Source organism: Globicephala melas, chromosome 1 (genome assembly GCF_963455315.2).
Source record: "Globicephala melas chromosome 1, mGloMel1.2, whole genome shotgun sequence".
In the NCBI taxonomy this organism is placed as follows: Eukaryota; Metazoa; Chordata; class Mammalia; order Artiodactyla; family Delphinidae; genus Globicephala; species Globicephala melas.
In genome coordinates this window covers 166961974-166986411 of record NC_083314.1, presented here as the reverse complement: position 1 = coordinate 166986411, position 24438 = coordinate 166961974, and the positions used below count along the sequence as shown (strand labels likewise).

Here is a 24438-nt window from a genome sequence, read left to right as displayed (position 1 = left end):
TGCAACCAAAAATAAATAAATTAAAAAAAATAATAAATAAAAGTGTATTTTCTAATTCCTAATGTTGTGTTTGCCAGGCTGGTTGTGCCCTAAGAGGTGGTTGGCTGTGTCCCCTGCCCATTCTTGGGAGCGTGGAGCTCAGGGCAATTAAGGAAGCTGGGAAGGAAGCTGGCAGATGCCAAAGCTCTCTAACCTCTGATCCTGTACACGTGCTGTTCCTACCCTGAATCCTTCTCCCTTCCTGTCCCTCCGCCATCTGTGCATCCATCTCACACTTTGATTCATCCTTCAGGTCTCAGTTTAAATATCATCTTCTGCAGGGAACTCTCTCTGATCCCCTCCCCACCCAGCTCAGTGTCTGCTCTGCGTTCGCACAGCCACTGTGTTTCTCCTATCCCAGGAGATACCTCACTGAACTGCAGTCACCTGTGTCCTCCCTAGGCTGTGTGCTCTCTGAGGGCAGGGCCCCATCTGACCACTGCTGTACCTTCAGCAGCCAGCTCAACAGAGAAGGTAATGATCAAGTTTGTTGAATGAGTGAAATAAAGACTGAATGGATAAATGAATGAATGAACAAGGGGACGTCTCTATTCTCAACTAGCTCTGTCTACCCTTGTATTATTTTTCAATTCAAACAAATATCATTTGAGTGGCCTTATGGGGCCAGGCACTCTACCTAACTTCAGGGAATCTCATGCTAAGCAAAACCAGTCTAAGGAGAGACTGTTAAGTAACTAAACTATAAATAAATACATACTTATATATGACTAGTGGGAAATGCCATAGAGGATAGGAACAGGGGACATATCAGAGAACAGCAGGGAGGTGAGCTATGACTTTGGGGTGGGTCACATCTGTGTTTGAATCTTTGGCCACTTATCTGCTGTGTGACCTTGAGCGAGTCTCTTCACTTCTCTGGGCTTTGGTTTCTCATCAGGAACAAAGGCTGCTGATGCCCCTCCTTTAGGGGTACTGTGGAGAGAGAATGTTCATCTATTCAACAAATATAGGTTGAGTATCTCCTTCTATTCAGAGAAACAACTTGCCCAAGGTAACCCAGATGGGCAGTGTGTGTGGGATTTGAACTCAGATCTGACTGGTTCTCTGGATCTGGCTGATGGTGGGAGGTGGGGGTAAGTCCTAGTCTTGTTCCTCTTGGTTCATCCCCAGAAGTTGGGAGCGGTGATCTGCCTGATGCAGGCAAAACACCTGTAGATCTCCCCACGGTGATGGGGGAGGGATCTTCTGCACAGAGAAAGACACAAAGTTTGATGACACAAAGGAGATCATTCAAAGGGATGAACCATTCAGCAGGGCATTCCGTCGTCCCCATTGAGCCCCTCTGACTCCCTGAACCTCATCCTCCTCACTGAATTTCCCTTCTTCTCCCTCTGTGAGCCTCTAGCACCAATGCACCCACTAAACCCCTCTCCCCTCACTGAGCCCCTCCCTCACTGAGCCCCTCCCCTCGCCCTGCCCTGAGCCTCCGCTACTCCCGTCACTGAACACCCTCCCCCTCACTCCCTCCTTCAAAGTCCTCCTCCCTTACCCTTCACTGAGCTTGACGCCCCCTCATGGACCTCACCGTCCTCTCTGAGCCCCTTCTGAGCTGCCTCTCAGGAGCCGAGCTGTCTCGCCCACGAATCCCAATCACTCAATCTAAGGCACTTAAAAGCACTTAGAGAACATGATGCGGGGGTGGGGCGGGGTGGTGTGGGGGTGGGGTGTGCTTCAACGTCCTCCTTCTCCTCCACATCAAGCCAGTGCAGCGCCCCCATCAGCCTCCTCTTCAGCCTGGGGCGGTAATCACACTGGCCACACTTTCGGCAGGTCCCCTGAGCCCACGGTCTGCTGCAGTTCTTCCCAATTGGTCTCAGCTGGTTGCTGGCCCTCCAGCCCCTGCCACCGCCCAACACAGAGCCCTTTCATTTCTGATGGCACTTTCAAGTGGATGGCAGTGTCATGTTGTCTGGGTCAATGTTTGGAGAGGGTATGGCAAGATCACTTCCGCTGTGGGAAAAATGGCTAGAGCTGAGTTCTATCGTTTTGCCAGTATGACTAAAGTCCCAGTTAAGCAGCGTCCCCTCAATGACAGTGAGGAGACCCAGGTATCTGAGTTCCCGGAGGGCATGCATGGATGAGCTTGTCCCTTTCGGCGGTCCAGATTGAGCCACGGACCTTGGGCAAGGCTCCACTACACCTTCTGGGTCTGTTTCCCGCTGTGTGTTAGGTGTGGGGACACCTACTGGGAGGAGCAGACAGGAGCAGGGGCTTGGAAAGAATTGTGCCCACTGCGGGGTGGGGCTCCCCTGGGGGGCCACCGAGATTTGCGAAAGCCGTGCCAAGCTCAGCAGCAGTGCTGAGGTTTGTTCTGCAAGTGAAGGGCTTGCCTGGTGAGGAACCAACACTGCCAGATCCCCACTAGGAGGCCAGTCGCCCCTCTGTGTTAACCTCTCCATGGCCGCAGGGAGATTGGAGAAGGTGGTCCTGGTGAAGTTTGCGGCCCAGGAGACCAGGTAGAGCCGATTCAGCCAAGGGGCAGCGTTTGGTATGTGCAAGGAGACAAGCCTCCTGAGTTGTGTCTCAGGCTTTCACTGTCACATAGTGTGGCTTCAGGCAAAAGCCTACCACAGGTGGGCACTGGAGTCCACGATTTATAAGCACTAGCTACTAGAGCTTATGACTCAGGGGCCAGGCTAGAGAAGATGCGGTCCCCTTTCCACCCAAAATTTGGAGGAGGTGGATAGGGACTGGATGCCCTAGCAGAGCAGCCTGGGTCGAAGGACCAGGGAGCTAAAGGGTTTGGGCAGTGTCCTGACGGGGCGGGGCAGGGGAGGAGGGTTCAGGGCATGCTAGTCTTTGATTGGCTGTGCTGCCCTTCGCTCCGCCCCATGGTCTATAAGACGCACCCGCGGCTGCCTTGCCGCTAGTGTGGGAGCTACGGCCGCGTCTCTCTCTGTTTTGAGGCCTCCATCCTTCCCAGCGTGGGGGACAGCCGGCCAGACCCGCGGACCTACTGCTGCGGACCGCCGGGGGGCGGGGGATGCCGGGCTGCCGCATCAGCGCCTGCGGCCCGGGGGCCCAGGAAGGGTCGGCGGAACCGGGGTCCCCATCGCCGCCGCCCGGGGAGCGCCTATTCTCCCCTCAGCCCCCGTCCCCAACTCCGACCTTGACCCCGACCCCGGCTCAGGCCTCACCGCAGCCCGAAGTGGCCCAGGAGTCGGCGGGCTCGGCCGAGGGGCAGGAGCTGCAGCGCTGGCGCCAGGGCGCTAGCGGGGGCGCGGGGCGCACCGGGCCAGCAGGGGGCGCGGGCGGCGGCCCGGTCGCGGCGGCGGCGGCGGCGGCAGGGGGCCGTGCGCTTGAGCTGGCCGAAGCGCGGCGGCGACTGCTGGAGGTGGAGGGCCGCCGGCGCCTGGTGTCGGAGCTGGAGAGCCGCGTGCTGCAGCTGCACTGCGTCTTCCTGGCGGCCGAGCTGCGCCTGGCGCACCGCGCCGAGAGCCTGGGCCGCCTGGGCGGCGGCGTGGCGCAGGCCGAGCTCTATCTGGCGGCGCACGGGTCACGCCTCAAGAAGGGCTCGCGCCGCGGCCGTCGCGGCCGCCCGCCGGCGCTGCTTGCCTCTGCGCTCGGTCTGGGCGGCTGCGTGCCCTGGGGCGCCGGGCGCCTGCGGCGGGGCCCCTGCCCCGAGCCCGATTCGCCCTTCCGCCGGAGCCCGCCCCGCGGCCCCGCCTCCCCCCAGCGCTGACCTCCGCGCCGGGACCTCTGGCCACCCCGACAGGCCATCGCCGAGGTTCCCACCGACGGATTGTGGACGCCGGCTGGATGGACGGCGTCACCGACGCGGATGGACAGATTGCCCGACCCCAGGAGGAGACAGTCGGGGGGCCGAGGGCCCAGTAAAGAAGGCTAAACTGAGGTGCGGTCTTAGCGGCTGGTGTATCCGTGGGGCGGGGCGGGGCGGGGCGGGGCGGTGCAAGGCTCCAGACCTTAGGGCTTCTGGAGTCCGCTGGGTCCTTAATAAAGCTGTCCGCTTTCTGTTGCCGCCACTCCCAGACCTCCGGCGGAATGAGGTAGTAGCACCAAGTCCCCATTATAGAGTTGGACAAATGGAGGCTGCTCAGATCCCAGAAGGGGTTTGCCAGCAAACTTTTACCTGTTGGAGCCTCCTGCACTGACGCAGCACCCCACCCTCACCTTCCACCAGCGCTGCATTTCCTGGGTCCCTTGGGGCTGTAAGAAGAGTCTTGCCCTTGAGGCTGCTGCTTTCTGGCACTACCCTCCGGGAGCCCAGAATAATGAGGCCCCGGGATGGGGTGGGGGCTGGCACAGCGATGTACCTCTGAGTTCTCTTCTCCTAAGCGCCTGTTTCCCATTCGGGGAGATGGAATCCCAGAGAGGCTATGGATTTGCTCCCATCATACTTATACTTAGGACCTTCCACTTCTAGGAGACAGGTCTTTTCTCAGGCCCTCATGCAGCTTCGCTAAGAGTACAGTCTGACTCAGATGACCAGGGTGGGGTGTTTGGTGACTGCCTGAAGCTTTGCCGGCTCTCCTAGGGGCTCCCTCCCAACCTGTCACTAAGATGGCTCTGCCAGGGATGGAGCCAGGTGACATCCTCTAACAGGCCCCAGGGGGGCAGGTATGTCATTGGCTTCTAGATTCTAGAAAGTGGGGCCTTAAAGGGCCAGACCCGAAATGAGATCTGCTTCTCTTCCTTTCCACACGCCCTTCAGGCCCCCCGTTCCCCTGCCCCACTCAGCTGTGAATGGCCTGGCTGCTGCTTTGCTGCTCACTGGCTGAGTTGACTGCAGCCTCACTTATCAGTCTGTGATGTGGGTATCTTCACCTCTTGGAAGGGTTGTAGTGAGGTTAACACAGGGCAGAGGTCTATCTTTTTCCATAAATCATGGAAGAATGTTTTATTCTCTTATATCACACCTAGAAACAGGCACTGCTTTTGCTGACGGAGCCTAGGAGCTGATTTAAAGTCCTCATTTTACGGAGTGGCAAGGTCAGCTAGGGACAGAACTAGGTCCTAGGCCTGTGTGTGTCCTTCTCGCAGTTTCTGTCTGCTGTCCAGGGGCAGGGGCTAGATAGAACTGGTGTCAGCTTGTCTGCCATGTGACCTAGAACAACTCTGCCCTGTCTTTGGGCCAGTTTCCTCAGTCCTCTGAATGTAGCTGTCCCTCCTCATGTCAGGGCTTAGGAATGGCGAGAAGAGTGTAGAATGAGATAATTAAGAGTCACAGGATTCTGGTGTAATCCCAGAGTCCTCAGGGTCAGGTGTACTGCTCTGAAAGGCAGAGACCCAGGGGCCCTCACCTGTCCTTCTCCCAGCTAACTCTTCCTCTCCCCAGACCAAACTTTTTGCCTGGTTTCTCAGCTAACAGCCAGGACTTCCTGAACCCATTCTTAGCTGGGGAAGGGAAGTCCAGGAGGAGGTCTCACAGACTCTGAGAGCTTGTGGACTGGGAGAGCAGTGAGGGGCCCTGGCATCCTCTGGCCTCCCCAGAGAGAGAGGACCTTCCAAAGCTACTTGGGTCATTTGGGATCTAGAGGCCCAGAAAGGACAAGGACTCCCTGGAGGTGACACAGTGAGGAGCTCAGGCTTCAGTGCTGGGCTGCAGCCAGGACTGATTGTTTTCTGGGTTGCATGGGAGAGGGACCCTTGGTCCAGAGAAGCTTTTAGCTAATGGTGTAAAGTGCTCTGTGTCACCACAGTTTTGCCTTTCTCCGGGATTTATTGGTAATCAGCTTTGTCCTGATTTTGGTGTGGGGGGGCGGGGTGGGTAGGGAATTAGAGATGGCTCTTGCTGGAGATAGTGGTATATGTAGGAAATGGAGATTGGTCCTAGTGTCACAGGCAGCTCTGTCCCCTCCCTCCACTTCCAGATGTCCCACGCTTCTCACTAAGGGCCTCGGCCAGGGCACACAGTGTTCAGTGACTTGAACCCCAGCTCTTGGTTCAGTGCTCTCTCCACTACTCCTCAGCCAGTTAATAAAAGTCACCTTCCCACCACTGTCTGGCCCACCCAGGGCCCCTCTAGAAGGCTTCATATTCTCCTCAATCAACAAACATTGATCTCTGCTCAGTCCCGGGGCTCAAGAAGTAGCCCTGAATCAGAGGATCTCTGTTTCCGAGGACTCGTGTCTCTCAGCCCTCTTCTAGGCAGCCTGCCCTGGCCATGTTGGAGGGCTGTTTTTAGGCCTTCACAAGTAACTATAGCCCCTGGTTATATACTGCATCCCCACCCTGAATGGCTTCCTGAACACTTTCTAGATGGCCCAGCATTCTAGCCCTGGGGACGGGACTGAGTACAGGGGATCCTGGGGGATCTGTGCCCTGAGGACATTGATTGCCACCAGTGCATCTGGAATGTCAGCTGAGGGAAGTGAGGGGCTGGAAGACCAGTTCAGGGTTTTAGTCAGGCCCTGCCCCTCCCGTGGATGAGCCCTTTCGCTCTCTTGGCTGGTCCCTGACAAGTGAGGCGCCTCTGGGCGGCGCCACCAGAGGGCAGTGTGGGCTGCTTCTCCGGGCGTGCGGGCAAGGCCTGGAGCAGGGTGGGAACCCACAGTGTCCCCGCCTCCAGCCAGCCTCTTCCCTTGTTGCCCAGGCTTCTCAGGCTTTGAGCTTTAAAGGTCTGGCAGAATGTGTGGGTACTGGTGGTCACTTAGAGAAGGGGCGGCCTCTGACCTCAGAGGGAAGGACCATCAGGAAAGACTTTCTTGGAGAGAGAGGTTGCCCCTGTTGGCTGTCACCGTCTGAGTAAAAGCCCAGAGTAGTTTCACTCCTCCCAGATTTGTTACCCTGATAATTGATCAGAACACCCCATCCTGCCGCCGCCCCTGCCGCCACCTGGGAATCAAGGTGGCTTCCTAGAGATTAGGCTGAAGCGACAGTTCACAGCTAAAGTGCTCCAGGCCTGCAGTGGGCAGTCTCTAGGAGGCTCCCTTCCCCTAACAGCCAGGTCCCTGGAGAAAAACCCAGGGTCCCAGTCTTCTCCGAGCTGAAGGAGAAGCAGAGCCTTTACCTCCTCCCATGCTTTACAGCCAGCACGGGAGGAGGTATTTGGGAAAGCCGGGAGATCCCCAGCCTGTTTCTTCCCACATTGGACCTTGACCGCACGCTGGCTAGGAGTGATGGGGGAAGGGACTCCTTGCTTGTGGCATAATATATTAACCACCACCTCTATGCCAGGCACTGTGCTAAGCACTTGACACCCATTATCTCTTTCAGTCCTCCCAGCTACTCTGCAAAGTAGGAGTTAGCCCCGTTTCCACAGATGAGGAAACTGAGGGTCGGGGGGGCAGGTGGCTTGCCCAAGGACATAGAACCTCTGAGTGGGGGACACCTTAAACATTAGGCTATGTGGCTTTTCATTTATCAGGCTAATGAGGGTTTCTGAACTCTCACCCTTTGAGTCTGGGTGCAGTGAACCCTGGTCCTTGGTTCTGGGGAGGGATGTGATCAGACATTGGAGGGGTGGCAGAAGGTGGCATCTTCTGCCACTCCTCCAAGGTCTGGGCACACCCCCAGAGGCTGGCTCCCCTGCTTGGTTGTCTGGGCTTTGGGGGTAAGTCAGGCTGAGTCAGCACACGGGGCTTCAGGCAAGGGCAGGCCAAGGATGCTCAGGGCCTGGGCTTGCCTTGGAGGCTGCCTCCTCTCCCTGCATACGTGGGCTGGCGTGTTTGGTGCCAAGGAGAGCAAAGAGCCTGGGATGGCAGACGAAGAGGGTGACAGGCTCCATGGTGGGGCAGAAAGTGTCCCGTCTTAGAACTAGACAGACCTGGGATTTAGTCCTGACCTGGAGCTTCTCAGCTGGGAGACCTTGGGCAAATGACTTCCCTTCTGTGAGCCAGTCTCGTGTGTATGTGTGTGTGTGTGTGTGTGTGTGTGTGTGTGTGTGTGTGTGTGTGTGTGTTTTATGGGGAGTTAGGGAGGAGATTATTTCTGAGTATTAAATGAGAGGTCACACTAAGTGCCTAGCACATAGAGGAGGTCTGTAAATGTTCGGTGGAGCCAACCTACCTAGCCCAGGAGGAGCTGCCAGGACAGAGCCCCCAGGCAGTGTGGGCCTTTGCTTCTCCAGAGCATCGCCATATCAGGCATCCCTGGAACAGTCCCCCTTCTCCCCCCTATGACAGTCCCTGAGGAGCTCCATAAGGGAAGAGGTGGAGGAGGGGGCAGGCTTTTTATCCCAGGAACATTCCATTCCAGCTGCTCAGACCAGTGGGGATCCCAGCCAAGGACAGAGGCCCGAGGGAGCTCACCCCAGGAGCCCCCACCCCTTCCAGGGTAGGAGGGAGTGGAGCCTGATTCCAAAATATTGCCCCTGCACCTTCTCTCCACAATGGCCCCTCTAAAGGAAGTAGATGTCGAAGGGTTTGGGTGGGGCTGGGTGGCTATGGGAGAGACAGTTAAAGCTCTTGAAATTATTCTTTCCAGCTCCTCCCAGCTCCTCAGAGCCTCGACTCGATCTGACTCCTGGATTCTGCGCCTTCCCTGGGCACCTCCTTCAGGAAGACTCCTCTCATTGACCCTACACAAGCATGGCACTCTCCTCGCTTCACAGTGGCAAGGGGCTGGATTCTGGGGAAGTTGCCGATACTATGAACTTCTCTATATATGCTGCATTTGACTTTGGCTTACACTGTACAACTGAAGATGTTACGACAAGTCCTTGAGACGCAGTCAGATCGTTTAAGAGTGCAGCAGAGCTTTCCAATGTGAAAGGGAAAAGGATCTCTTTTAGAAATGTCATCATTCTTTAACAAGTCACAGTGCAGCTGGGGTCCCCATTTTGGTAGATGCTGTTGCTTCTCAGTCTAACAGCACCAGGAGGCCTGTTTGAGGGGAAACATTGCTGTGAGCAATCCCTCAGTCCCCCTCATTCACCGTCCTTGCCCTCTCCAGGTGGGCATGTGCCTGCGGCCCCTCAGAAAGGTAATGGGCTGCTGGCTCCCGGGGGACACACCTGTTTCTCAGGAAGAGGCGTTGGCAACATAATTCTAGTTTTAAATGAAAAAAGGGAGCACATTTATTCAAATATCCTGATGGTAGAGGGAAGGGGGCCACGCTGACTCACACAGAACCCAGAACTTGTAGAGTTCCGCAAAATGAACGCATATAGGGTCAGTTCCTTGATGTATACATTCAGGAAGAATAAATCTCAGCGATGTGAGACAAGCACGCGTGGTTTTGAGGTTTACTCTGTGAGTGGCGTTGCCGCCTTTCCTTTTTGTGTGTCTGTCACGGCTCTTTAAGCTGGCAGTTCCGTGAGCAGCTTCTGTTTAGTTTCGTTTGGCAATCTGGGCCTGCTTACTGATTTGTAGGCTGACTTCTCCCTTGACCTGGCTCAAAGTTGACCCTCTTTATGGAGTCTTCCCCAAATAAGGATGTGTTGAGGAAACTACACACAAAGGGGTGCGAGCGTGTTTGCCATAACACGGCGGCATGGTGATCCGTGGAGGATTGTGTGTGACCGTGCTGGTGAATGGATGGACCTGTCTGTCACTCAGGCTCCCAGCAGGAGACACAGCACCCTCAAACTGGGCAGAGACTTAAAAAGGGACTATTTCCAAAGATGGGGCCTGGGCTTAAGAAACTAACAAGGTTTATGCAGCTCTCCAGGGCTAGCAACAGGGAGAAGCCATTACAACTCCTGGGCCTGAAGGGGTAAGAGAGGAGAGGGGAGGGGAGGGGAGGGCACACGGACCCGGAGAGTGCAGCTGTGTGGAGAGGGCCCCTGAAGGGAGCAGTGGTCTCTGGTTGAGAGATGTAGGCAACCATGGTGACCTGATGGGAAGGGAGCAGGGGGAATAAACACCTTATTCTCCTCCTCCCTCCAGTATCTCCTGCTGGGGACTCTCATTGGCTGAACCCAACAGAGAGGTAGGGAACAAGGGGGCCATTGATGCACAGTCCGTAGAGGTCAGCCTCCCAAGGGCACAGAGCCTGAAGAAGGGCGGAGAGTGGGACTGGAAGGGCCGACATATGCAACTGCCTGAGGGCATTATCTTCCATTCCCTAACGTTCACTGCAAGGCTTTTTCTCCCTCTGGAGCTCCCCCCACCCACCATGGGTCACAGCGGGAGAGTGGACTGTTGCTTGGAGAGCACTGTGGGGTTGGGGATGGGGGATGGGTATTTACTCCCTCAGCCTTCCCCTCTCTGGCTCTGATTCCCAGTTCTTGATTCCTTCCTGTCCTGGCATCTTAGATGGCTGCAGGAACTGTCCATGAGAGAACAATGCCAACCACTGAGTCAGTGTTTTTTTCACACCCGGAAACACTACACCTCTCCCAAACACACCCCCGGGCACACCTGCTGCCACATGGGCCTCTGACATAGTCACCACAAGCCATGGTTGGTGTCACAGTTGCATTAAGAAAATGTACAAACTTGGCAAACAGTAATGCAAACTCTTTTTCTGTCACATGTATCTACAGGAGACATACTGTCACGCTCATCCATGTGAAATCAGAGTGTAGGATGGGGCAGGGGTTAACAGCAATGGCTCTGGGGGCAGACAAACCTCTGACCTCTCTGGCATCAGTTTCCTTGTCTGTAAAATGGAAATTCTTGCTCTTCTCTCGTGGAGCTGTTGGGAGGGTGCACTGAGAGGGTGTGGTTGGGGAGAACTTAGCAAAGTGATAGTTGTTAGTGGGAAACTCCTGTCTCCCAAGCCTCACGGGGAACGCCCACGCCTGCACAAGGTCAGCAGGACACCATCAGGCACGTGCGCCCTTCCCCAGACACACCTGCCGGGAGCCTCTGTACATTGGCAAGTCCCCTCCGCCCAGAATGCTCTTTCCCCAGACATCCGCATGGCTTGCTTCACACTGTCTTTAAGTCTTTGTCCAATCAAATGTCACCCTTTAAAGGAGGTTCACCCTTTTTAAAATTGCAAACCCAGCACTTCCAATCCCTTACCTTGCTATGTATATTTTTAGCCATTGCTGACCTTCTAAGACTATATAATTTAGTTTATTTTCTTTCTACCCCATTAGAATGTAATCCTCACAAGGGTAGGGATCTTGGTCCTTTGTTTGCTGATGTGTTCCCACCCCTGGAGGGGTGGCTGGCACACGTGGGCTGAATCCAGTGCACACATGCGTGTGCCGTGGCTTTCTGGCTCTCTCCTCTCTGAAACGAGCACATCCAGGTGAACCCCACTCCCCACCCCGACAAGCTAAGCCTGTGTGCTTACATTGGGAGCATTCCCCTCATGCCCAAAGCAGGAGCTGGGACCAATTTAGTCCCCCCATCCCAGGACCCTAGTTGGGTAGGCACGGCCAGCGTGGGGTGGGAGGCTGCTTTCGGTCACCAAGCAAAGCAAGCCTTTCCACTCATCCTTCCAGCCATTCTGAGCCCAGCAGGGACCCAGTGAGCAGGTGAGATGGCTGGACTCACCCAGCTGACCAGGGGCCTCCTCTGCGGCCTTGTTTTTTCCACCCTGGCTGGAACCATCAAAGCCAGCACTTCAGAGGCCACTAATGAGGCTGAATATGTTGAGGACTTTGCAACCCTTGGATCAAAGAGGCTGGGTAAACAGTGGGCAGCATCCAGGCCTGTGAGCGGCTGATGCCCTGAGGCATCAGCCTGCTTGAGAGCTTATGGCTGGTAGCTGGCACTCACTCCCAGACAGGCCCCAGATGCATTTGGAAAGGAGAGTCCCTACCCCTCCAGGGGACCTGCTTAGGGCAAGCCAGAGTATGTCCATCAGCAGTAGGGGGTGAGAGAGGAAGCTGGAGGATTGAGGGAACCTTTCCCAGCAAGGAGGCCAAGCCTCGGCTCTGGCTCTGAGGGTCCTAGAAGCCTCCCAGTCCCAGCTGCCACCACTAGGAGGTGGGTCTCCAGTCCAGACTCACCCTACTTGTTCTCCACCTGCTTCCTGGGAAGGGTTAGGGAAGGGTGGTGAGCAGGGCTGGGGTCAAGCAGCCCTGAGCACTGGAGTGTGAGGCCAGGTCCAGGGTCATTAGGACTCCAGGTAGGAAACTTTGAAATATTTTCTCTTTAGCAAGAGACTTGCTGAGGTGACGTCCAGGGGCAAGTCACACCTGTGTGGACAGGGGCTCCTAGGACAGTTGCCAAGCTGGGCTGGTGCTGGGGGAAGGAGGAGCATTCCCCAGCTACAGCCCAGGACTCAGACCCTGCCCTCCAAATGTCTCCTCTCGCCACATGTCCCCTCCTATAATACAAGCCAGACTCAGGCTGGGGGAAGCAGCCACAGATCCCACAGACTGTGGAAGGTCCTTCTCCCAGGAGAAAGCATGGTACTAGGTTCAGTGTAGACAATCTTTATTGGCAGGTGTTAAGAGTGCTAAATAGTAGCAAGTACAGAGGGATGGGAAGGGAAGCGGGGCGTGGCTCTCCTCCCCCACGTAAGGGCCCTGTAACCAGGCCAGGGGGGTGGGAGCACTTGACTGTGGCTACTTTGGACCCAGCACCCTCTGGAGAACAAGCTCCCAGGCAGGAGGGCTCCTCAGGACATGGGGGAAGCGAGCTGTACCCCGGCAGGGGCATGGGCTGTGTCCCACCCCAGGCTGCTTAGTTCCTGTCCACCGCACACCTCAACCGACAGCTTGGGGTAGAGGTGTTAGGGGACTGAGCTAAACCTATCCCTTTCCAAACCTATCTGCCTCGTGCCTCAGTTTCCCTCCTCCTAGTTAGTGGCCCAGCCCAACCCAAAGTGAGTAGTTCCCATAACATACCATATTTTAGCCACTGTGTGGGCTGCAGGCCCTCGGAGGCTGCTGGTTCCACTGTGGGCTGGCCCTACCCAAAAAAGGCCCCTTCTAGGCCACAGAAATCAACCTGAGATGACAGGCATTGAAGCTACCATCCCAAACATTCTTTGTCTCCTGAAGGCAATTGACCCCCAAGACGAATTTCCCCTGCACCCCACAATCATGCTGGTCCAAAAGTGTAGTGCAAATAACCAAAAGGTCCATTTACCAAGAATCTAAGCTTGGCCTTCAGCCCACAGGGGCTTCACTCGGGGGAGGAGTCTGGTCTGTTCAGTTTAAGGCCCAACGCTGCAGCAGTGCTGGGCTACCTGGCACAGGCTGCCTGTCTCTGGTCATGTTCTCCATGCACTTCTGGAGGCCCCACTCCATCTGCAGAGGTCTAGTCCTTTCTGGCCAGGGTCTGAGTCAGTTACAAGGCAGCCAGGTGGGATAGGAGGCGTGGGCCCGGGACAGCAGAGGCTGCACGGGGGTCACATAGTAATTGACAGTGGTGGGCACGACCCCATCAGGGACTGGGGAGCGCCAGGCCAGGGAGGCCATGGCCGCCGGGCCCTGCTCGGCCAGCGCCTGGAGCGCCAGCGTGGCGATGAGGGCCAGTGTCTGGCGGCGCTCGTGGCTCATGAGGCACACTGTGCTCTCGTTGACCACCCGGTGCAGCGTCACCAGGCAGGCGTAGCGGCGCGCCGAGTCGGCCCCGCTGAAGTGGGCCTCGAGGTAGCGCTCCAGCATGCGCTGCTGCTCAGCCAGGTCCGGGAAGTCGATGAAGAAGCGGGAGCACATGTAGCGCTGCAGGGCGCTCACGTCGGTGCTGGGCCGCGGCCGTAAGCCCCGCACCAGCAGGTGGCAGTACTTGAGGAGGCCGCCCCCTCGGATCTCTTCGGGACTGCGTGTGGCGATGATGCGGTGCCGCAGGTGGTCCAGGGCCTCTGCGAAGTCCCCATACAGGCTCTCGCCTGTCACCGTGGGGTGGAAGGCCTCGGACATGGGTGTGGAGGAGCACTGGCTGAAGAGCAGCAGGGAGTCCAGGAGGATCTGGAAGGAGTCTATGCTAAACTCGAATTGGCGCCTGACCGAATCCACGAACTTGAGCTCCACGTTCTTACCGCTCTTGTTGGACAACGAGATGAGGCTCCAGCGGTCCGCGTCTGTGCACACTTTCACCAGCTTCTGCACATAAGCCTCCTTGAGTGTCAGGGGTGTGATCTTGGCCCGGCTCACGCCGGCCGGCAGGAAGTCCAGCAGGCAGGCCAGCACCACCTCTTTGGTCAGCTGGAAAGACGCCTCGCTGCGCAGGTCCACGCGGAACACCAGGTCCAGGTCCTTGTAGCCCAGGCCACTCTCGGGGTGCAGCACGTGGCTGGCGGCCGACCCGTGCAGCCGCACACCGTGCACGCGCAGTCCCTGCTCCTCCAGGCTGCTGCGGACAACCTGCAGAGGGGATGGCAGGAGGGAGAGGTATCAGCGACCTGGGCCCCTGGGGTCCGCTGTGGGCTTCCACGTAATAATCACAGTGACATCAACCGCTGTTGACCACTTATCAGCTGTTGTGCCTTTGGAAAATCATTTAATTCTCTAAGCCTAAGCCTCTATTTCCTAATCTAGAGAGTGGCCCCTTTGGAGGAATGACTCAGCAATAATGATAACACAGACGTGCATAGAATTTACTAAATGCCAGGTCCTGATCTAAGCACTTTATACATTAGGATATAAACTCACGTAAATCTTACAGTGACTCTATGAGGTGGGTATTATTACTCCCACTCTACAGATGGAGAAATGGAAGCACAGAGGGGCCAAGTAACTTGCCCAAAGTCACACAGCTGGTGAATGCAGAGCTGGGAATTAAACTCAGAGTTCATGTCTTAACCAGTATGCAATTCCACCTCTCAAAAACTTCAAGTAAAACACTTCGTTTTGTGCCAGACATGATGCAAACTGCTCAAATGTGTTGGGAATGTAACTGGCCGTTCACATGCGTTACTACATTAATGCTCACAATAATCCCGTTTGAGTATTATTACTCCAATTTACAGATGGGGGACCTGAGGCACAGAGAGGTCATGTCCGAAGTCAGAGAGTAGTCGGGCTGAGACTAGAACCCAGGACAGTTGGATTCTCAAGTCCACGCGTGCTCTTTTGACTATGACACATCCATCTATCTTTACAAGGACACAGTGAGGCAAATATTAGACTAATTTTACAGATGAGGAAACTGAGGCTTATAGTGGTAAAACACTTAAGGCTCAGAGAGGAAGCCATTCAGAAATGGCAGGGCTGGAAGTTGAAACCCAAACTCTTTCTGCTCTTGGGTGAGGGGATGGGTCAAAATCCCTGGACCCGGACATTCAGTGTTCTCAGCAGCCCAGAGTACTTCACACACCGAAAGTGACCAGGCAGCATTCTTACCCTGAGCGATTCTGCAACCCCGCCTTGCTGCCAAGTCAGCTCCAGACCCGGCTGCTCTTCAGGCCTCCCAGGGAGTTACTACAAAGAATGCACGTCAGTGCTGAGGAGGCAAGCTGCAGTGGGGCAATCTGAGGCGGGCGGCTCCTCCAGAAAGCTTCCAGGAGGAGGACCCTGACTAGGGGAAGGTATTATCATGGCTATGGGGGTGGAAACGTCTGGCCCTCAGGGACCTGCGGGGCCAGGCAGCTGGGGCAGGGGAAGAGGAATATTGGCCCTGCACCTATTGGGTGCCAGGCGTTGGACCTTCTTACCAGAATCTATGGGGAATAGAGCTTTAAAATCTCCCAGTTATAGATGGGGAAACTGAGGAGTGAAGTTACCTGCCCAAGATCACCCAGAGGTGATCCAGGTATGGCTGACTCGAAAGTCTATCTTCTTTCTACCACATTACCAGCCCAGGGTTTGGAAGGAGCAGAGGCCAGAAAGTAGGGTTCTAATCCTCTCTCCCTTTCAAAGTTTCAAAGTGAGGGCAACCCTCCAATCACGGAAGCCCAGGGCCAGAGTAGCTAGGGAGCAGGAGGGCAGGGGTTGGGGAAGCCTGGCCAGGCAGACGGGGGAGGCTGGAAGTAAGGGGCCAGTTGTTGCAGTCCAGCCTGTGGGACTTCTAACCCACACTCTGGCAGCTGGCAGCTGTGCCCATGTAGGCCAAGGGGAGAACTGGGCCAAAGACTTTGTCCTAAGGACCCTGGCAGACCTGCAAAGTAGACCAGCCCCCTCTCCAAGTCCCATTAGAGCTGACTGGGCCTTACTCAGTGCCAGCTCCTGCCCCCAGGCTGATGCCCACCCTAGGGCATGGCATCTGGCCTGGTGAGTAGGTAGGAGTACCCTTGTTAAATCGCCTGTGTCAGGCCGTGGGGCCGGTCATGTCAGCCAGCCAGCCAGCGGCTGTTGTCTCTTTCCCAGGTGTGACTACAGCCAGCTTGGCAGGCAGTCCCCAGATAGATACCACCACACCCAAGGACTGCAGGGCAGCTTGGAGCCTCCTGAATCAGACTTTCCAGCCATGGAGGGGGCAGTGGCTGCACCTTCCTTTCTTCTGTACCAAGGCCCTCCCCCAAACCACTCTGCTCCCAGGCTGCTGCTGAGACCTGCAGGGAGACCATAGGTGCTGTCAGCCAGCAGCCTTACGAAACTTGAATCCAGAGCCACTCTCTAGCTGCAGCTGGAGAGATCAGAGTCTAATTCAATCCTCTGGACCCAGACAGGGCAAAGGACTTGTTTAGGGTCACACAGCCAATAAGTGGCTAAACTTAATTAAAACCAGTCCAGGAGCAGGGGGCCTCCTACAGGAGAGTGGGTCCCTCTAGCCCAGGGACAAGCAAGAATAGCATCTCTAACTGCCCAGATCACTGCTGTAGGAAAATCTTGTGGGGGTAGAGAGGGAGAAAGGTTCCAATTCGTGAACCATCGGACAACTCAGCACTAGTGAGAAGCCCAAAATCAACAACCAGCACCTCCCACCACACACACACACACACACACGCACACGCACACGCACACACACACAAAACCAGTACCTCCACCCCCCCGCCACATACACACACACACACACACACACAAAACCAGTACCTCCACCCCCCGCCACATACACACACACACACATACACACAAAACCAGTACCTCCACCCCCCCGCCACGTACACACACACACACACACACAAAACCAGTACCTCCACCCCCCGCCACATACACACACACACACATACACACACAACCAGTACCTCCACCCCCCGCCACACACACACACACACACACACACACATATCCCAATAGTTTGTGAAGCTGCCAGCTGCACGTTCCTGCCAGGAGATGGACTTTCTTCACACCAGGTGAAGGCACCTGTTTCCTTTGGATTCTGGAAGCAGAAGGGGCGTTGGAGAGCAGTTCAACCCATCCCCATTGAACAAACAGGGACACTGGGCCCAGCAAAGGGAATTGACAACTGTCCAGGCCCTGAAGCCAGATGTCCAACCTCCCAGTCCAACTCTGAAGTCGCCACTTCCCCCTCCCCACCACAGCCGGCAGCTCCCTGTTTTGTGATATTTCTGACCCTAGTCTAGGACCGTAGTACATTGTACTATTATCACATTGTAGAGTCAGCTCCTATTGACCGGCAGTCTCCCCCACCTGGCTGGAAGGCAGGAAGGCTGGGTCCCAGTCACATCCATGCCCCTAGTGTCCTGAACAGGGCCTGGCACAGAGCAGACACCAGTAAAGGCAGTTTGGACCATACTGATAGGGGCAGGGACTTCCCCTCCAGGGCAGTGCATGGTGCAGAGGTGAATTGCCGCACTGGGCTCATGCCTGAGACAATAGTCCTAGAGATACAGCATTTGGGGCCCCAAGGTTGACCTGACTGTCAAGGGGAGAAAAGCCTCAACTGGTTTCCTAATTACCCCCTGACAGTGGGGCAGCCAAGAAATGCCTCAGTGAGCACCACTGATGAGTCAGCCCTGGGGAATCTGTCCCCACCCTCTCCCATTCCTTGGGAGGGAGGGCGAGGTAATCCCCCAGCAAGCACCACTCCCCCTCCGTGGAAGCTAAGGCAGAAGGAGCAGGGTGGTGGCCTGCTTCACCTGGCTTGCATGGTTCACTTCCCCAGAAAGTTCATCTGCTGGCAGGAATATGCAGGAATTGTGGCTAGATTTTCTGGTTCCTTCTATCTGCTAACACCTAGAAGTTGAGTCTTGGGAACTGCGGAAGAGGTGGGAAAACCTTGAACCTGCAGTAACCGACTCCTGGGAAGACCCAAGATTCTCTGGGTTTGATTTTCCCCTCTAGTTAATCTTAGGCAGCTCGCTGCCCCTCTTGGGGCCTCAGCTTCCCCAGCTATAAAGTGCATACAATAATGACCATCTTCTGGTATTTCAGGGCATGACGGTGCCTGGGCTAACAGGTGAAAGAGCAATTTTAGGGTTGTTGAGAGTCAGGTAAAGGGAAGAGGGAGTCTGTGGAAGAGGAGAGAATTCTCTTCTGCTCCTCAGGAGAGAGGTGGGGCTTGGGGCCAGAGACTCGGCCCTCATTTCCAATCTTGGGGAGGGAGAGAAACACCTAAATTGGACACCTGATGTTGCCCTCCAGCATGCAGGCATCAGGTCTGGACTGGTGCTTAATCTCCTCCTGCCACAACCCTACTTGAGAGGGAGTCCTTGCTGGAATTTCTCAGCTTTCCCACCTAGCGAGGGGGCTCTTGAGCCATGCGCTGTGGGAACACAGGACAGAGTCTGCTCCTAGAACCTTGAGAGAGGGAAGAGGTAGAGAGTGAGACCCGGGGATGACGATTTAGAGATGAAAAGAACTATTTTGGACTCAAGCATGGACATCTACCCACCCAGGGCTGCCTGGCATCTGTTGTCCCTGCAGGCGGGGTTGCTCTTCCTTCACGGCCAGGTCCCTCCCTATTTCCCACCCCTCTCCCAGCCAGGGCCTAGGTGAATGGTCCGAGCGGAATTGGGGCTCCTTAAGGGGCGGGGGACGGGAAAGTCAAGTGGGGAGAGAGTATGAGGTGCAGGGGGAGGAGGGTATGGACTACCATCAATGTCGTGCGATTTTGTTACAGCCCCTGTCCTTCTCTGAGCCTTGTTTTCTTAGCTTTCCAGCAAATCGAACAGACTCCGGGAGCCTCCCAGCCACGAGAGCCTCAGCCCCATATCCCCGCCCAGCGCCTCTCACCTGCACGATCTGCCGGGGCTGCACGCTCAGCGTGGGGAAGTTGCCGCGCCCATGAATGGGAATCGGTTCGCTCAGGAGCGCATCCAGCCGCTTCACCTGCGGCCAACTCAGCCCACTCAGGTGCCGTCCGAGGGAGGCCGATGCAGCCTCCGGGTCGGGGCCGCCGCCTGCCGGGGCGGCCGTAGCCACCGCCGAGGCCGCAGCGGTCTCCACCTGTGCAACCGCTCGGTCTGGGCTCTCCGCTCCGCTTTCTGAAGGCATCATTGGCCCGGCCCCGGGGCCCCGACGGCAGAAACCGGAGGGCGGTTAAAGGGAAGAGGGCAGGGAGAGCGGCTGGGCCGGGGCCAACGCGGAGGGCGCGGGGCCGGACGGCAGCGACAGCGAGGCAAACCCAGGGCACACCTCCGACGGCAAGGACCAACAGACTCTAAAGCTTGTGGCCTGGGGCCCAGCCGACTCTTATAGGCCGCGGGCGACACGCCCATTGGTCCCGGCTGCTGTCACACAGCGGGAACCGCCCCGCCTCTCGGCGCTCCTACCATTGGTCAGCAGAGCTTTGCACGTGAGCCACTGGTCGCCAGGAAGATTCCGATTGGCTGGAAGGCACGCCCCTGCCCCGCCCCTCCTTCTCCGGCAGAATTCCCTCCTTTGGTCCTTAAAGAACTTCTCTTCTCCGTGATTGGCCCGGGCGGAAGGCAGCGCCTGGATTTAAAGGGACTGCGCCCTCCAGGGGCAGACGTTAGGGAAGTGACCTGTGGAGTTTGTAGCGGAGTCGGACCACCAAGATCCCCACCCCCACCCCCGCTGGAAGGAATTTCGAAATCACCCGGCCTGGTGCTGGTCATACGCTATTTTCAGAAGGCCAGAGAGATTGTGCCACTTGTTCAACTCCACACAGTGCTCCTCCTGCTCTCCGTCAATCTTCCAGAGTTGAGAAAAGGTAACAAGCTTGTATACCGTGGAAGATACTTTTTTTTTAATGTGACTTATTTGGAAATAGGGTCTTTAAAATTTTTTTTATTTATTTTTGGCTGTGTAGGTCTTCGTTGCGCTGCGCGGGCTTCTCATTGCAGTGGCTTCAGTAGTTGTGGCTCGCGGGGTCTAGAGCGCAGGCTCAGTAGTTGTGGCGCACGGGCTTAATTGCCCCGCGACATGTGGGATCTTTCCGGACCAGGGCTCGAACCCATGTCCCCTGCACTGGCAGGCGGATTCTTAACCACTGCGCCACCAGGGAAGCATAATAGTTTTAAACTGTACTCTCTTGAGTACATCACTGCCTGGCCAGCGTTAATGTTTTGGTTTAGGGGTGAGGAAACCTGCTCAGAGAAGGGGCCTGACTCTCTCAAGGTCACACAGCAGGTGAGACGGGGCCCTGGTGCTGAATCTGCGCTATAGAATCAGTGGGCGCATGCTCTTTCCACTACACTTGAGAGACCTAGGGCCTTCATGGGGCTGGAGGTTGGAGGGAAACTGGAACTGGGGTGTTGGTCTTCTGGCAGGAGCTTCCTGGGTAGCTGGTGGAAGTCTTTCCTGCCAGCCTCTTACCTTTCTCAGGTCCTGTGTGACCTTGGGCAAGTCACTTAACCTCTCTAAGCCAGTTTCCTCATCTGCTCCAGAGAAGGGACTCAATAATTTTTTAAAAAAATTTGACTTGAGGGGCTTCCCTGGTGGCGCAGTGGTTGAGAGTCCGCCTGCCGATGCAGGGGACACGGGTTCGTGCCCGGGTCTGGGAGGATCCCACATGCCGCGGAGCGGCTGGGCCCGTGAGCCATGGCCGCTGAGCCTGCGCGTCCGGAGCCTTGTGCTCCGCAACGGGAGAGGCCACAGCAGTGAGAGGCCCACGTACCGCAAAAAAAAAAAAAAAAAAAAAAAAAATTTGACTTGATTATTTATAGTTGGCAAAACATTTTCATATATTCTATTGAAATAATACGTTTCCGTGTTTTTCTCTCTCACTTTACAGAGCCTAGTGGGATGAGGCTTATTATTGTTGTTACTTTTAATCTTTTTTTCTTATTTTAAATATATGTGCTTGTGGCAAAATTTTAGAAATTGAGTCTGATTCATCTCTGCAATATTCTCTTTTAAATTAAACATCATTATTCTAACAATTAATTAAATATCATTCTCCTAACACCCCCATTCCATAAGGTAGGCTGGGCAAGGAGCAATGTGTCCAATGTACAGACAGAGAAACCAAAACCTAGAAATGGTAAACTACATTCCATGGTCACCAGGTTGTCTCAGACAGACCTAGGACTAGATCCCAGGAGCCTGACTCTCAGACTAGAGCAGCTGCTTCCTCTGTCTGGAGGCCAGCCCAAGCAAGATCCTGCCCTCGTCCCCTCCCTCCCTCCCTCCATCTTATCTGGGGTCAGGGACTTCCTCTGGCGTCCAGGGTGGGGACCTGCTATTTGCTCCACTGCTTGGCTTTGTGACTTCGGGCAAGTCTCTTGCACTGTCCTCAGCGCAGTTGCTTGCTATTTTGTTTTACTATCTCTTGAAAGATAAGAAATAGATAAGAAATATACTTCAACCAAACCCAGAGTCTCCAAACCCTTGACCTATCACTTCCATGCCCCAGCAGAGGAAGGAAAAGAAAGGAAACTAACATTTACTGGATAACCTACTATGCACCAGATACTTTATATACGTGATCTCTGATTCCTAAAAATACATCTCAAGAAGTGGCATCATTATCCTCAACTTACAGATGAAGAACCTAAGGTTTAGAGAGGTCAAGTGACATGCCTAAGGTCATACAACTACTAATTGGCAGTGTGAGACTTGAACCCAGGTCTCCTGACTCCAGAGCCCTAATTCCCTCCTCTTCTTAAAAGACTTGGCACAGATCACAGAGTCATGCTTGGCATAACCCTGGATGAATGGACCCACAAGATCCATTCATCCATTCATGTATTCATTCATCAACCAACACAGATATACTAAGTACCTACTGTGTACCAAGGGCTGGGTTAGGCCCTGGGATATGATAGGCAAGGTCCCTGCCCTTCTCAAACTGACATTCAAGTGTAGTAAGACAATAGTCAAGTAAGTAAATAAATAAGACATTTTGAATAGTGCTAAAAAGAAAATAAAACAGGGACTTCCCTGGTGGTCCAGTGGGTAAGACTGTGCCCTCCCAATGCAGGGGGCCTGGGTTTGATCCCTGGTTGGGGAGCTAGATCCTGCATTCATGCCACAACTAAGAGTTCGCATGCCACAACTAAAGATCCCGCATGCCGCAACTAAGACCTGGCACAGCCTAAATAAATAAATAATAAGTAAATAATTTTAAAAAACAGAGAAATGGAAGAGAGAGCAGCCACAGGTGTATGTGAGTGTGAAAAATATATAGCAAGAGAGGGGAAGAGAACTAGAGAGATCAATGTACATCATTAGATGGTGTAATCATGGAAGTCCTCCCTAAGGAGGTGACATTTCCATTGTGTCTGCTGGATCCACTTCTGCCCTATCTCCCCATGCTTGTCCCTGGACAGCCAGAGCAGCAGAGAAGGTGCCAAGCTACATATTCCTAGAACTCTGAAGGCTTTAGCTGAGAGGCCCTTTGGCAATCATTTTGTTTACTCTCTTCCCACTTTGTAGATGGGGAAACTGGGGTCCAGAAAGCAGAAGGAATTTACCCCAAGGAGACTGGCTAGGGCTGGAACTACACAGGGGCAGCACCTTGTGGTGTGGGCTGGTGCTGTGCCCACCCCATACACTTGAATTAAGTTCTCTAAGGAAGGAAACTTAGAGATCTCTTTTCCTCTCCCCTTCCTTCTGCCTGGGCTAGGAAGACCAATTAGTAAATTCATGCACTGTGAATCACCCTTCTGTTGACACTTCTATTTCCAAAGCTAATTGGTCCAATGTTTGACCAATCACAGGACCTGAACTTTAGTGTTGGGGGTGGTGTGTGACTTGGGGGTGTAGGAAGAGGAGAGAGAAGACAAGAGCAGGGGTAAACTCATAGGGTTTTTCATTTTCACCAAGACCAACTTTTAATTGTTCCAATGAATGGAGGGGATAGTGACAGCTGAAGTACATCCTGAAGAGTCCAACTGGCTTTCAAATTTTATATATGAGCCTTTTCCCCCCTGTACAAATTTCCCGTCTTAATTCTGACTCCAACTGATTTTAAAAGGGAACTTACTCTGTATAATAATTGACTCATAGTGACACACTTTCCCTATCTGGGCCTCAGTTTCCTATTCTGTAAAATGGGAGAGAAATAGGAGTCAGGCTCTTCCATTCACACCTTCTATGATTTAAGGTGGTGGGAAGGGAGAAGAGGTCCCAGGAGAGCCTTGGTCCCTACATTGGCCCCTCAGCTCTGGGACCCAAGGGAGGAGCATCCTGGGATCAGCCCACATTACTGAGTGCATTGTTCCTAGACCCACACCAGGCAGTTTCCACACAGTTTCTCATTCAATTTTCAGAACATAATCTTTTGACATAGGAGTCATCTTTCACTTTGCACGAGAGAAAACTGAGGCTCAGAGAAACTAATTAATTTGAGCATGAGTTGGTGAGTGGCGCTTCATATCCAGGTCTGGCTGAATCCCAGGCCCATGCCCTACCCAGGGTCCTGCCCCTGAGGATGACTTGGTTTGTTCAATTACACACAGGTAATCCTCCCCTATGGAGAACACCCATTCCCTCCTCCCATGGTTCTTGTCCTCCACCCTGCCTCAGTCCCTCATGGCCAAGGTGATTTCCTAGACCTTGTCATTACCAACAGTTATGCCCCTACCCTGAGTAATTTCAATATCAAGTATTCCATCCTCCTGACACCACCTTCTGTCTCTTCTGCTCACTCCCTCTAGAACCCTGACTCCATCAGTTCCGGATCTACCAGGACTTCAATCCACTGATCTTCCCACCTTTTCCCCTACTGTTGCTCGCCTCCCTCATGTCCTGACTTTCCTCCTTAACCAGCTTAGATTCTGTGGACCATAATTATAATTACTTCCTTGCATACGCCCTCAACCCCCTTGCGCCTTTCTTGTTAAATTGCACTCACCTGGCAGAACCACACCCTGGTTAATCCAACTCTGCACTTGCACCCACACAGTTGGCAGAAGCTGGAGGAAGACACACAGCCCTGCTGACTGGTCTCACTTTAATGTCACACCCACCCTCCTCCAGGGGACCCTTTGCACTGTCTCAAGATCCTACCATATGACCCAGTCCTGTCACTCTCCCATGGTCCTATAGACAACTTCTTACCTTCTCCTCTCTCCTCGATCCCTCCCCCAACCCTCCCTCAGCTGTTGACCTCCCTTCCTACCTCACTGACAAGATAGAAGTGATCAAAAGAGAATTTCTGCAGACTCTCAACACCTCCTCTACCCAATCCCTGGGTCTGTGCCTCATTTTTACCCTCCCTCCTGCTACCTTGGATGAACCCCATTTGCTCCTCTCTGTGCTTCCCTTCCACTCATACACCAGATCTCCTGCCTCTCACCTGCTCAAGGACTTCACTTGGGCCATTTCCCCCTCTCTACTGGTTCATTCCAATCAGTGTTGAGACATAATTTTTTTGCATC

General features: G+C 54.5%; 2 protein-coding genes across 2 annotated transcripts; one reads left to right on the top strand and one right to left on the bottom strand.

Moving 5' to 3' along the window:
- The first annotated feature begins 2903 nt into the window (after nt 1–2903).
- TRNP1 (TMF1 regulated nuclear protein 1) lies at nt 2904–9182 on the top strand. Its single transcript, XM_030873212.2, has 2 exons — nt 2904–3913; nt 8446–9182. The coding sequence occupies exon 1, from the start codon at nt 3044–3046 to the stop codon at nt 3740–3742; it is 699 nt and encodes a 232-aa protein (XP_030729072.1). The 5' UTR covers nt 2904–3043; the 3' UTR covers nt 3743–3913; nt 8446–9182.
- Nucleotides 9183–12298: 3116 nt separating this feature from the next.
- Nucleotides 12299–19266, bottom strand: TENT5B (terminal nucleotidyltransferase 5B). Its single transcript, XM_030873206.3, has 2 exons — nt 18887–19266; nt 12299–14176 (listed from the first exon to the last, which is right to left on the bottom strand). The coding sequence occupies exons 1-2, from the start codon at nt 19148–19150 to the stop codon at nt 13154–13156; spliced, it is 1287 nt and encodes a 428-aa protein (XP_030729066.1). The 5' UTR covers nt 19151–19266; the 3' UTR covers nt 12299–13153.
- Between the last annotated feature and the right edge of the window lie 5172 nt (nt 19267–24438).

What these genes read in the sequence shown, in the direction of transcription:
- TENT5B (XM_030873206.3), bottom strand. Translation starts at nt 19,150, where the DNA reads ATGATGCCTTCAGAAAGCGGAGCGGAGAGCCCAGACCGAGCGGTTGCA. An exon ending in AGCCCCGGCAGATCGTGCAG is followed by an intron (nt 14,177 to 18,886) that starts GTGAGAGGCGCT and finishes TCCCCTCTGCAG; the next exon opens with GTTGTCCGCAGCAGCCTGGA.
- TRNP1 (XM_030873212.2), top strand. Translation starts at nt 3,044, where the DNA reads ATGCCGGGCTGCCGCATCAGCGCCTGCGGCCCGGGGGCCCAGGAAGGG.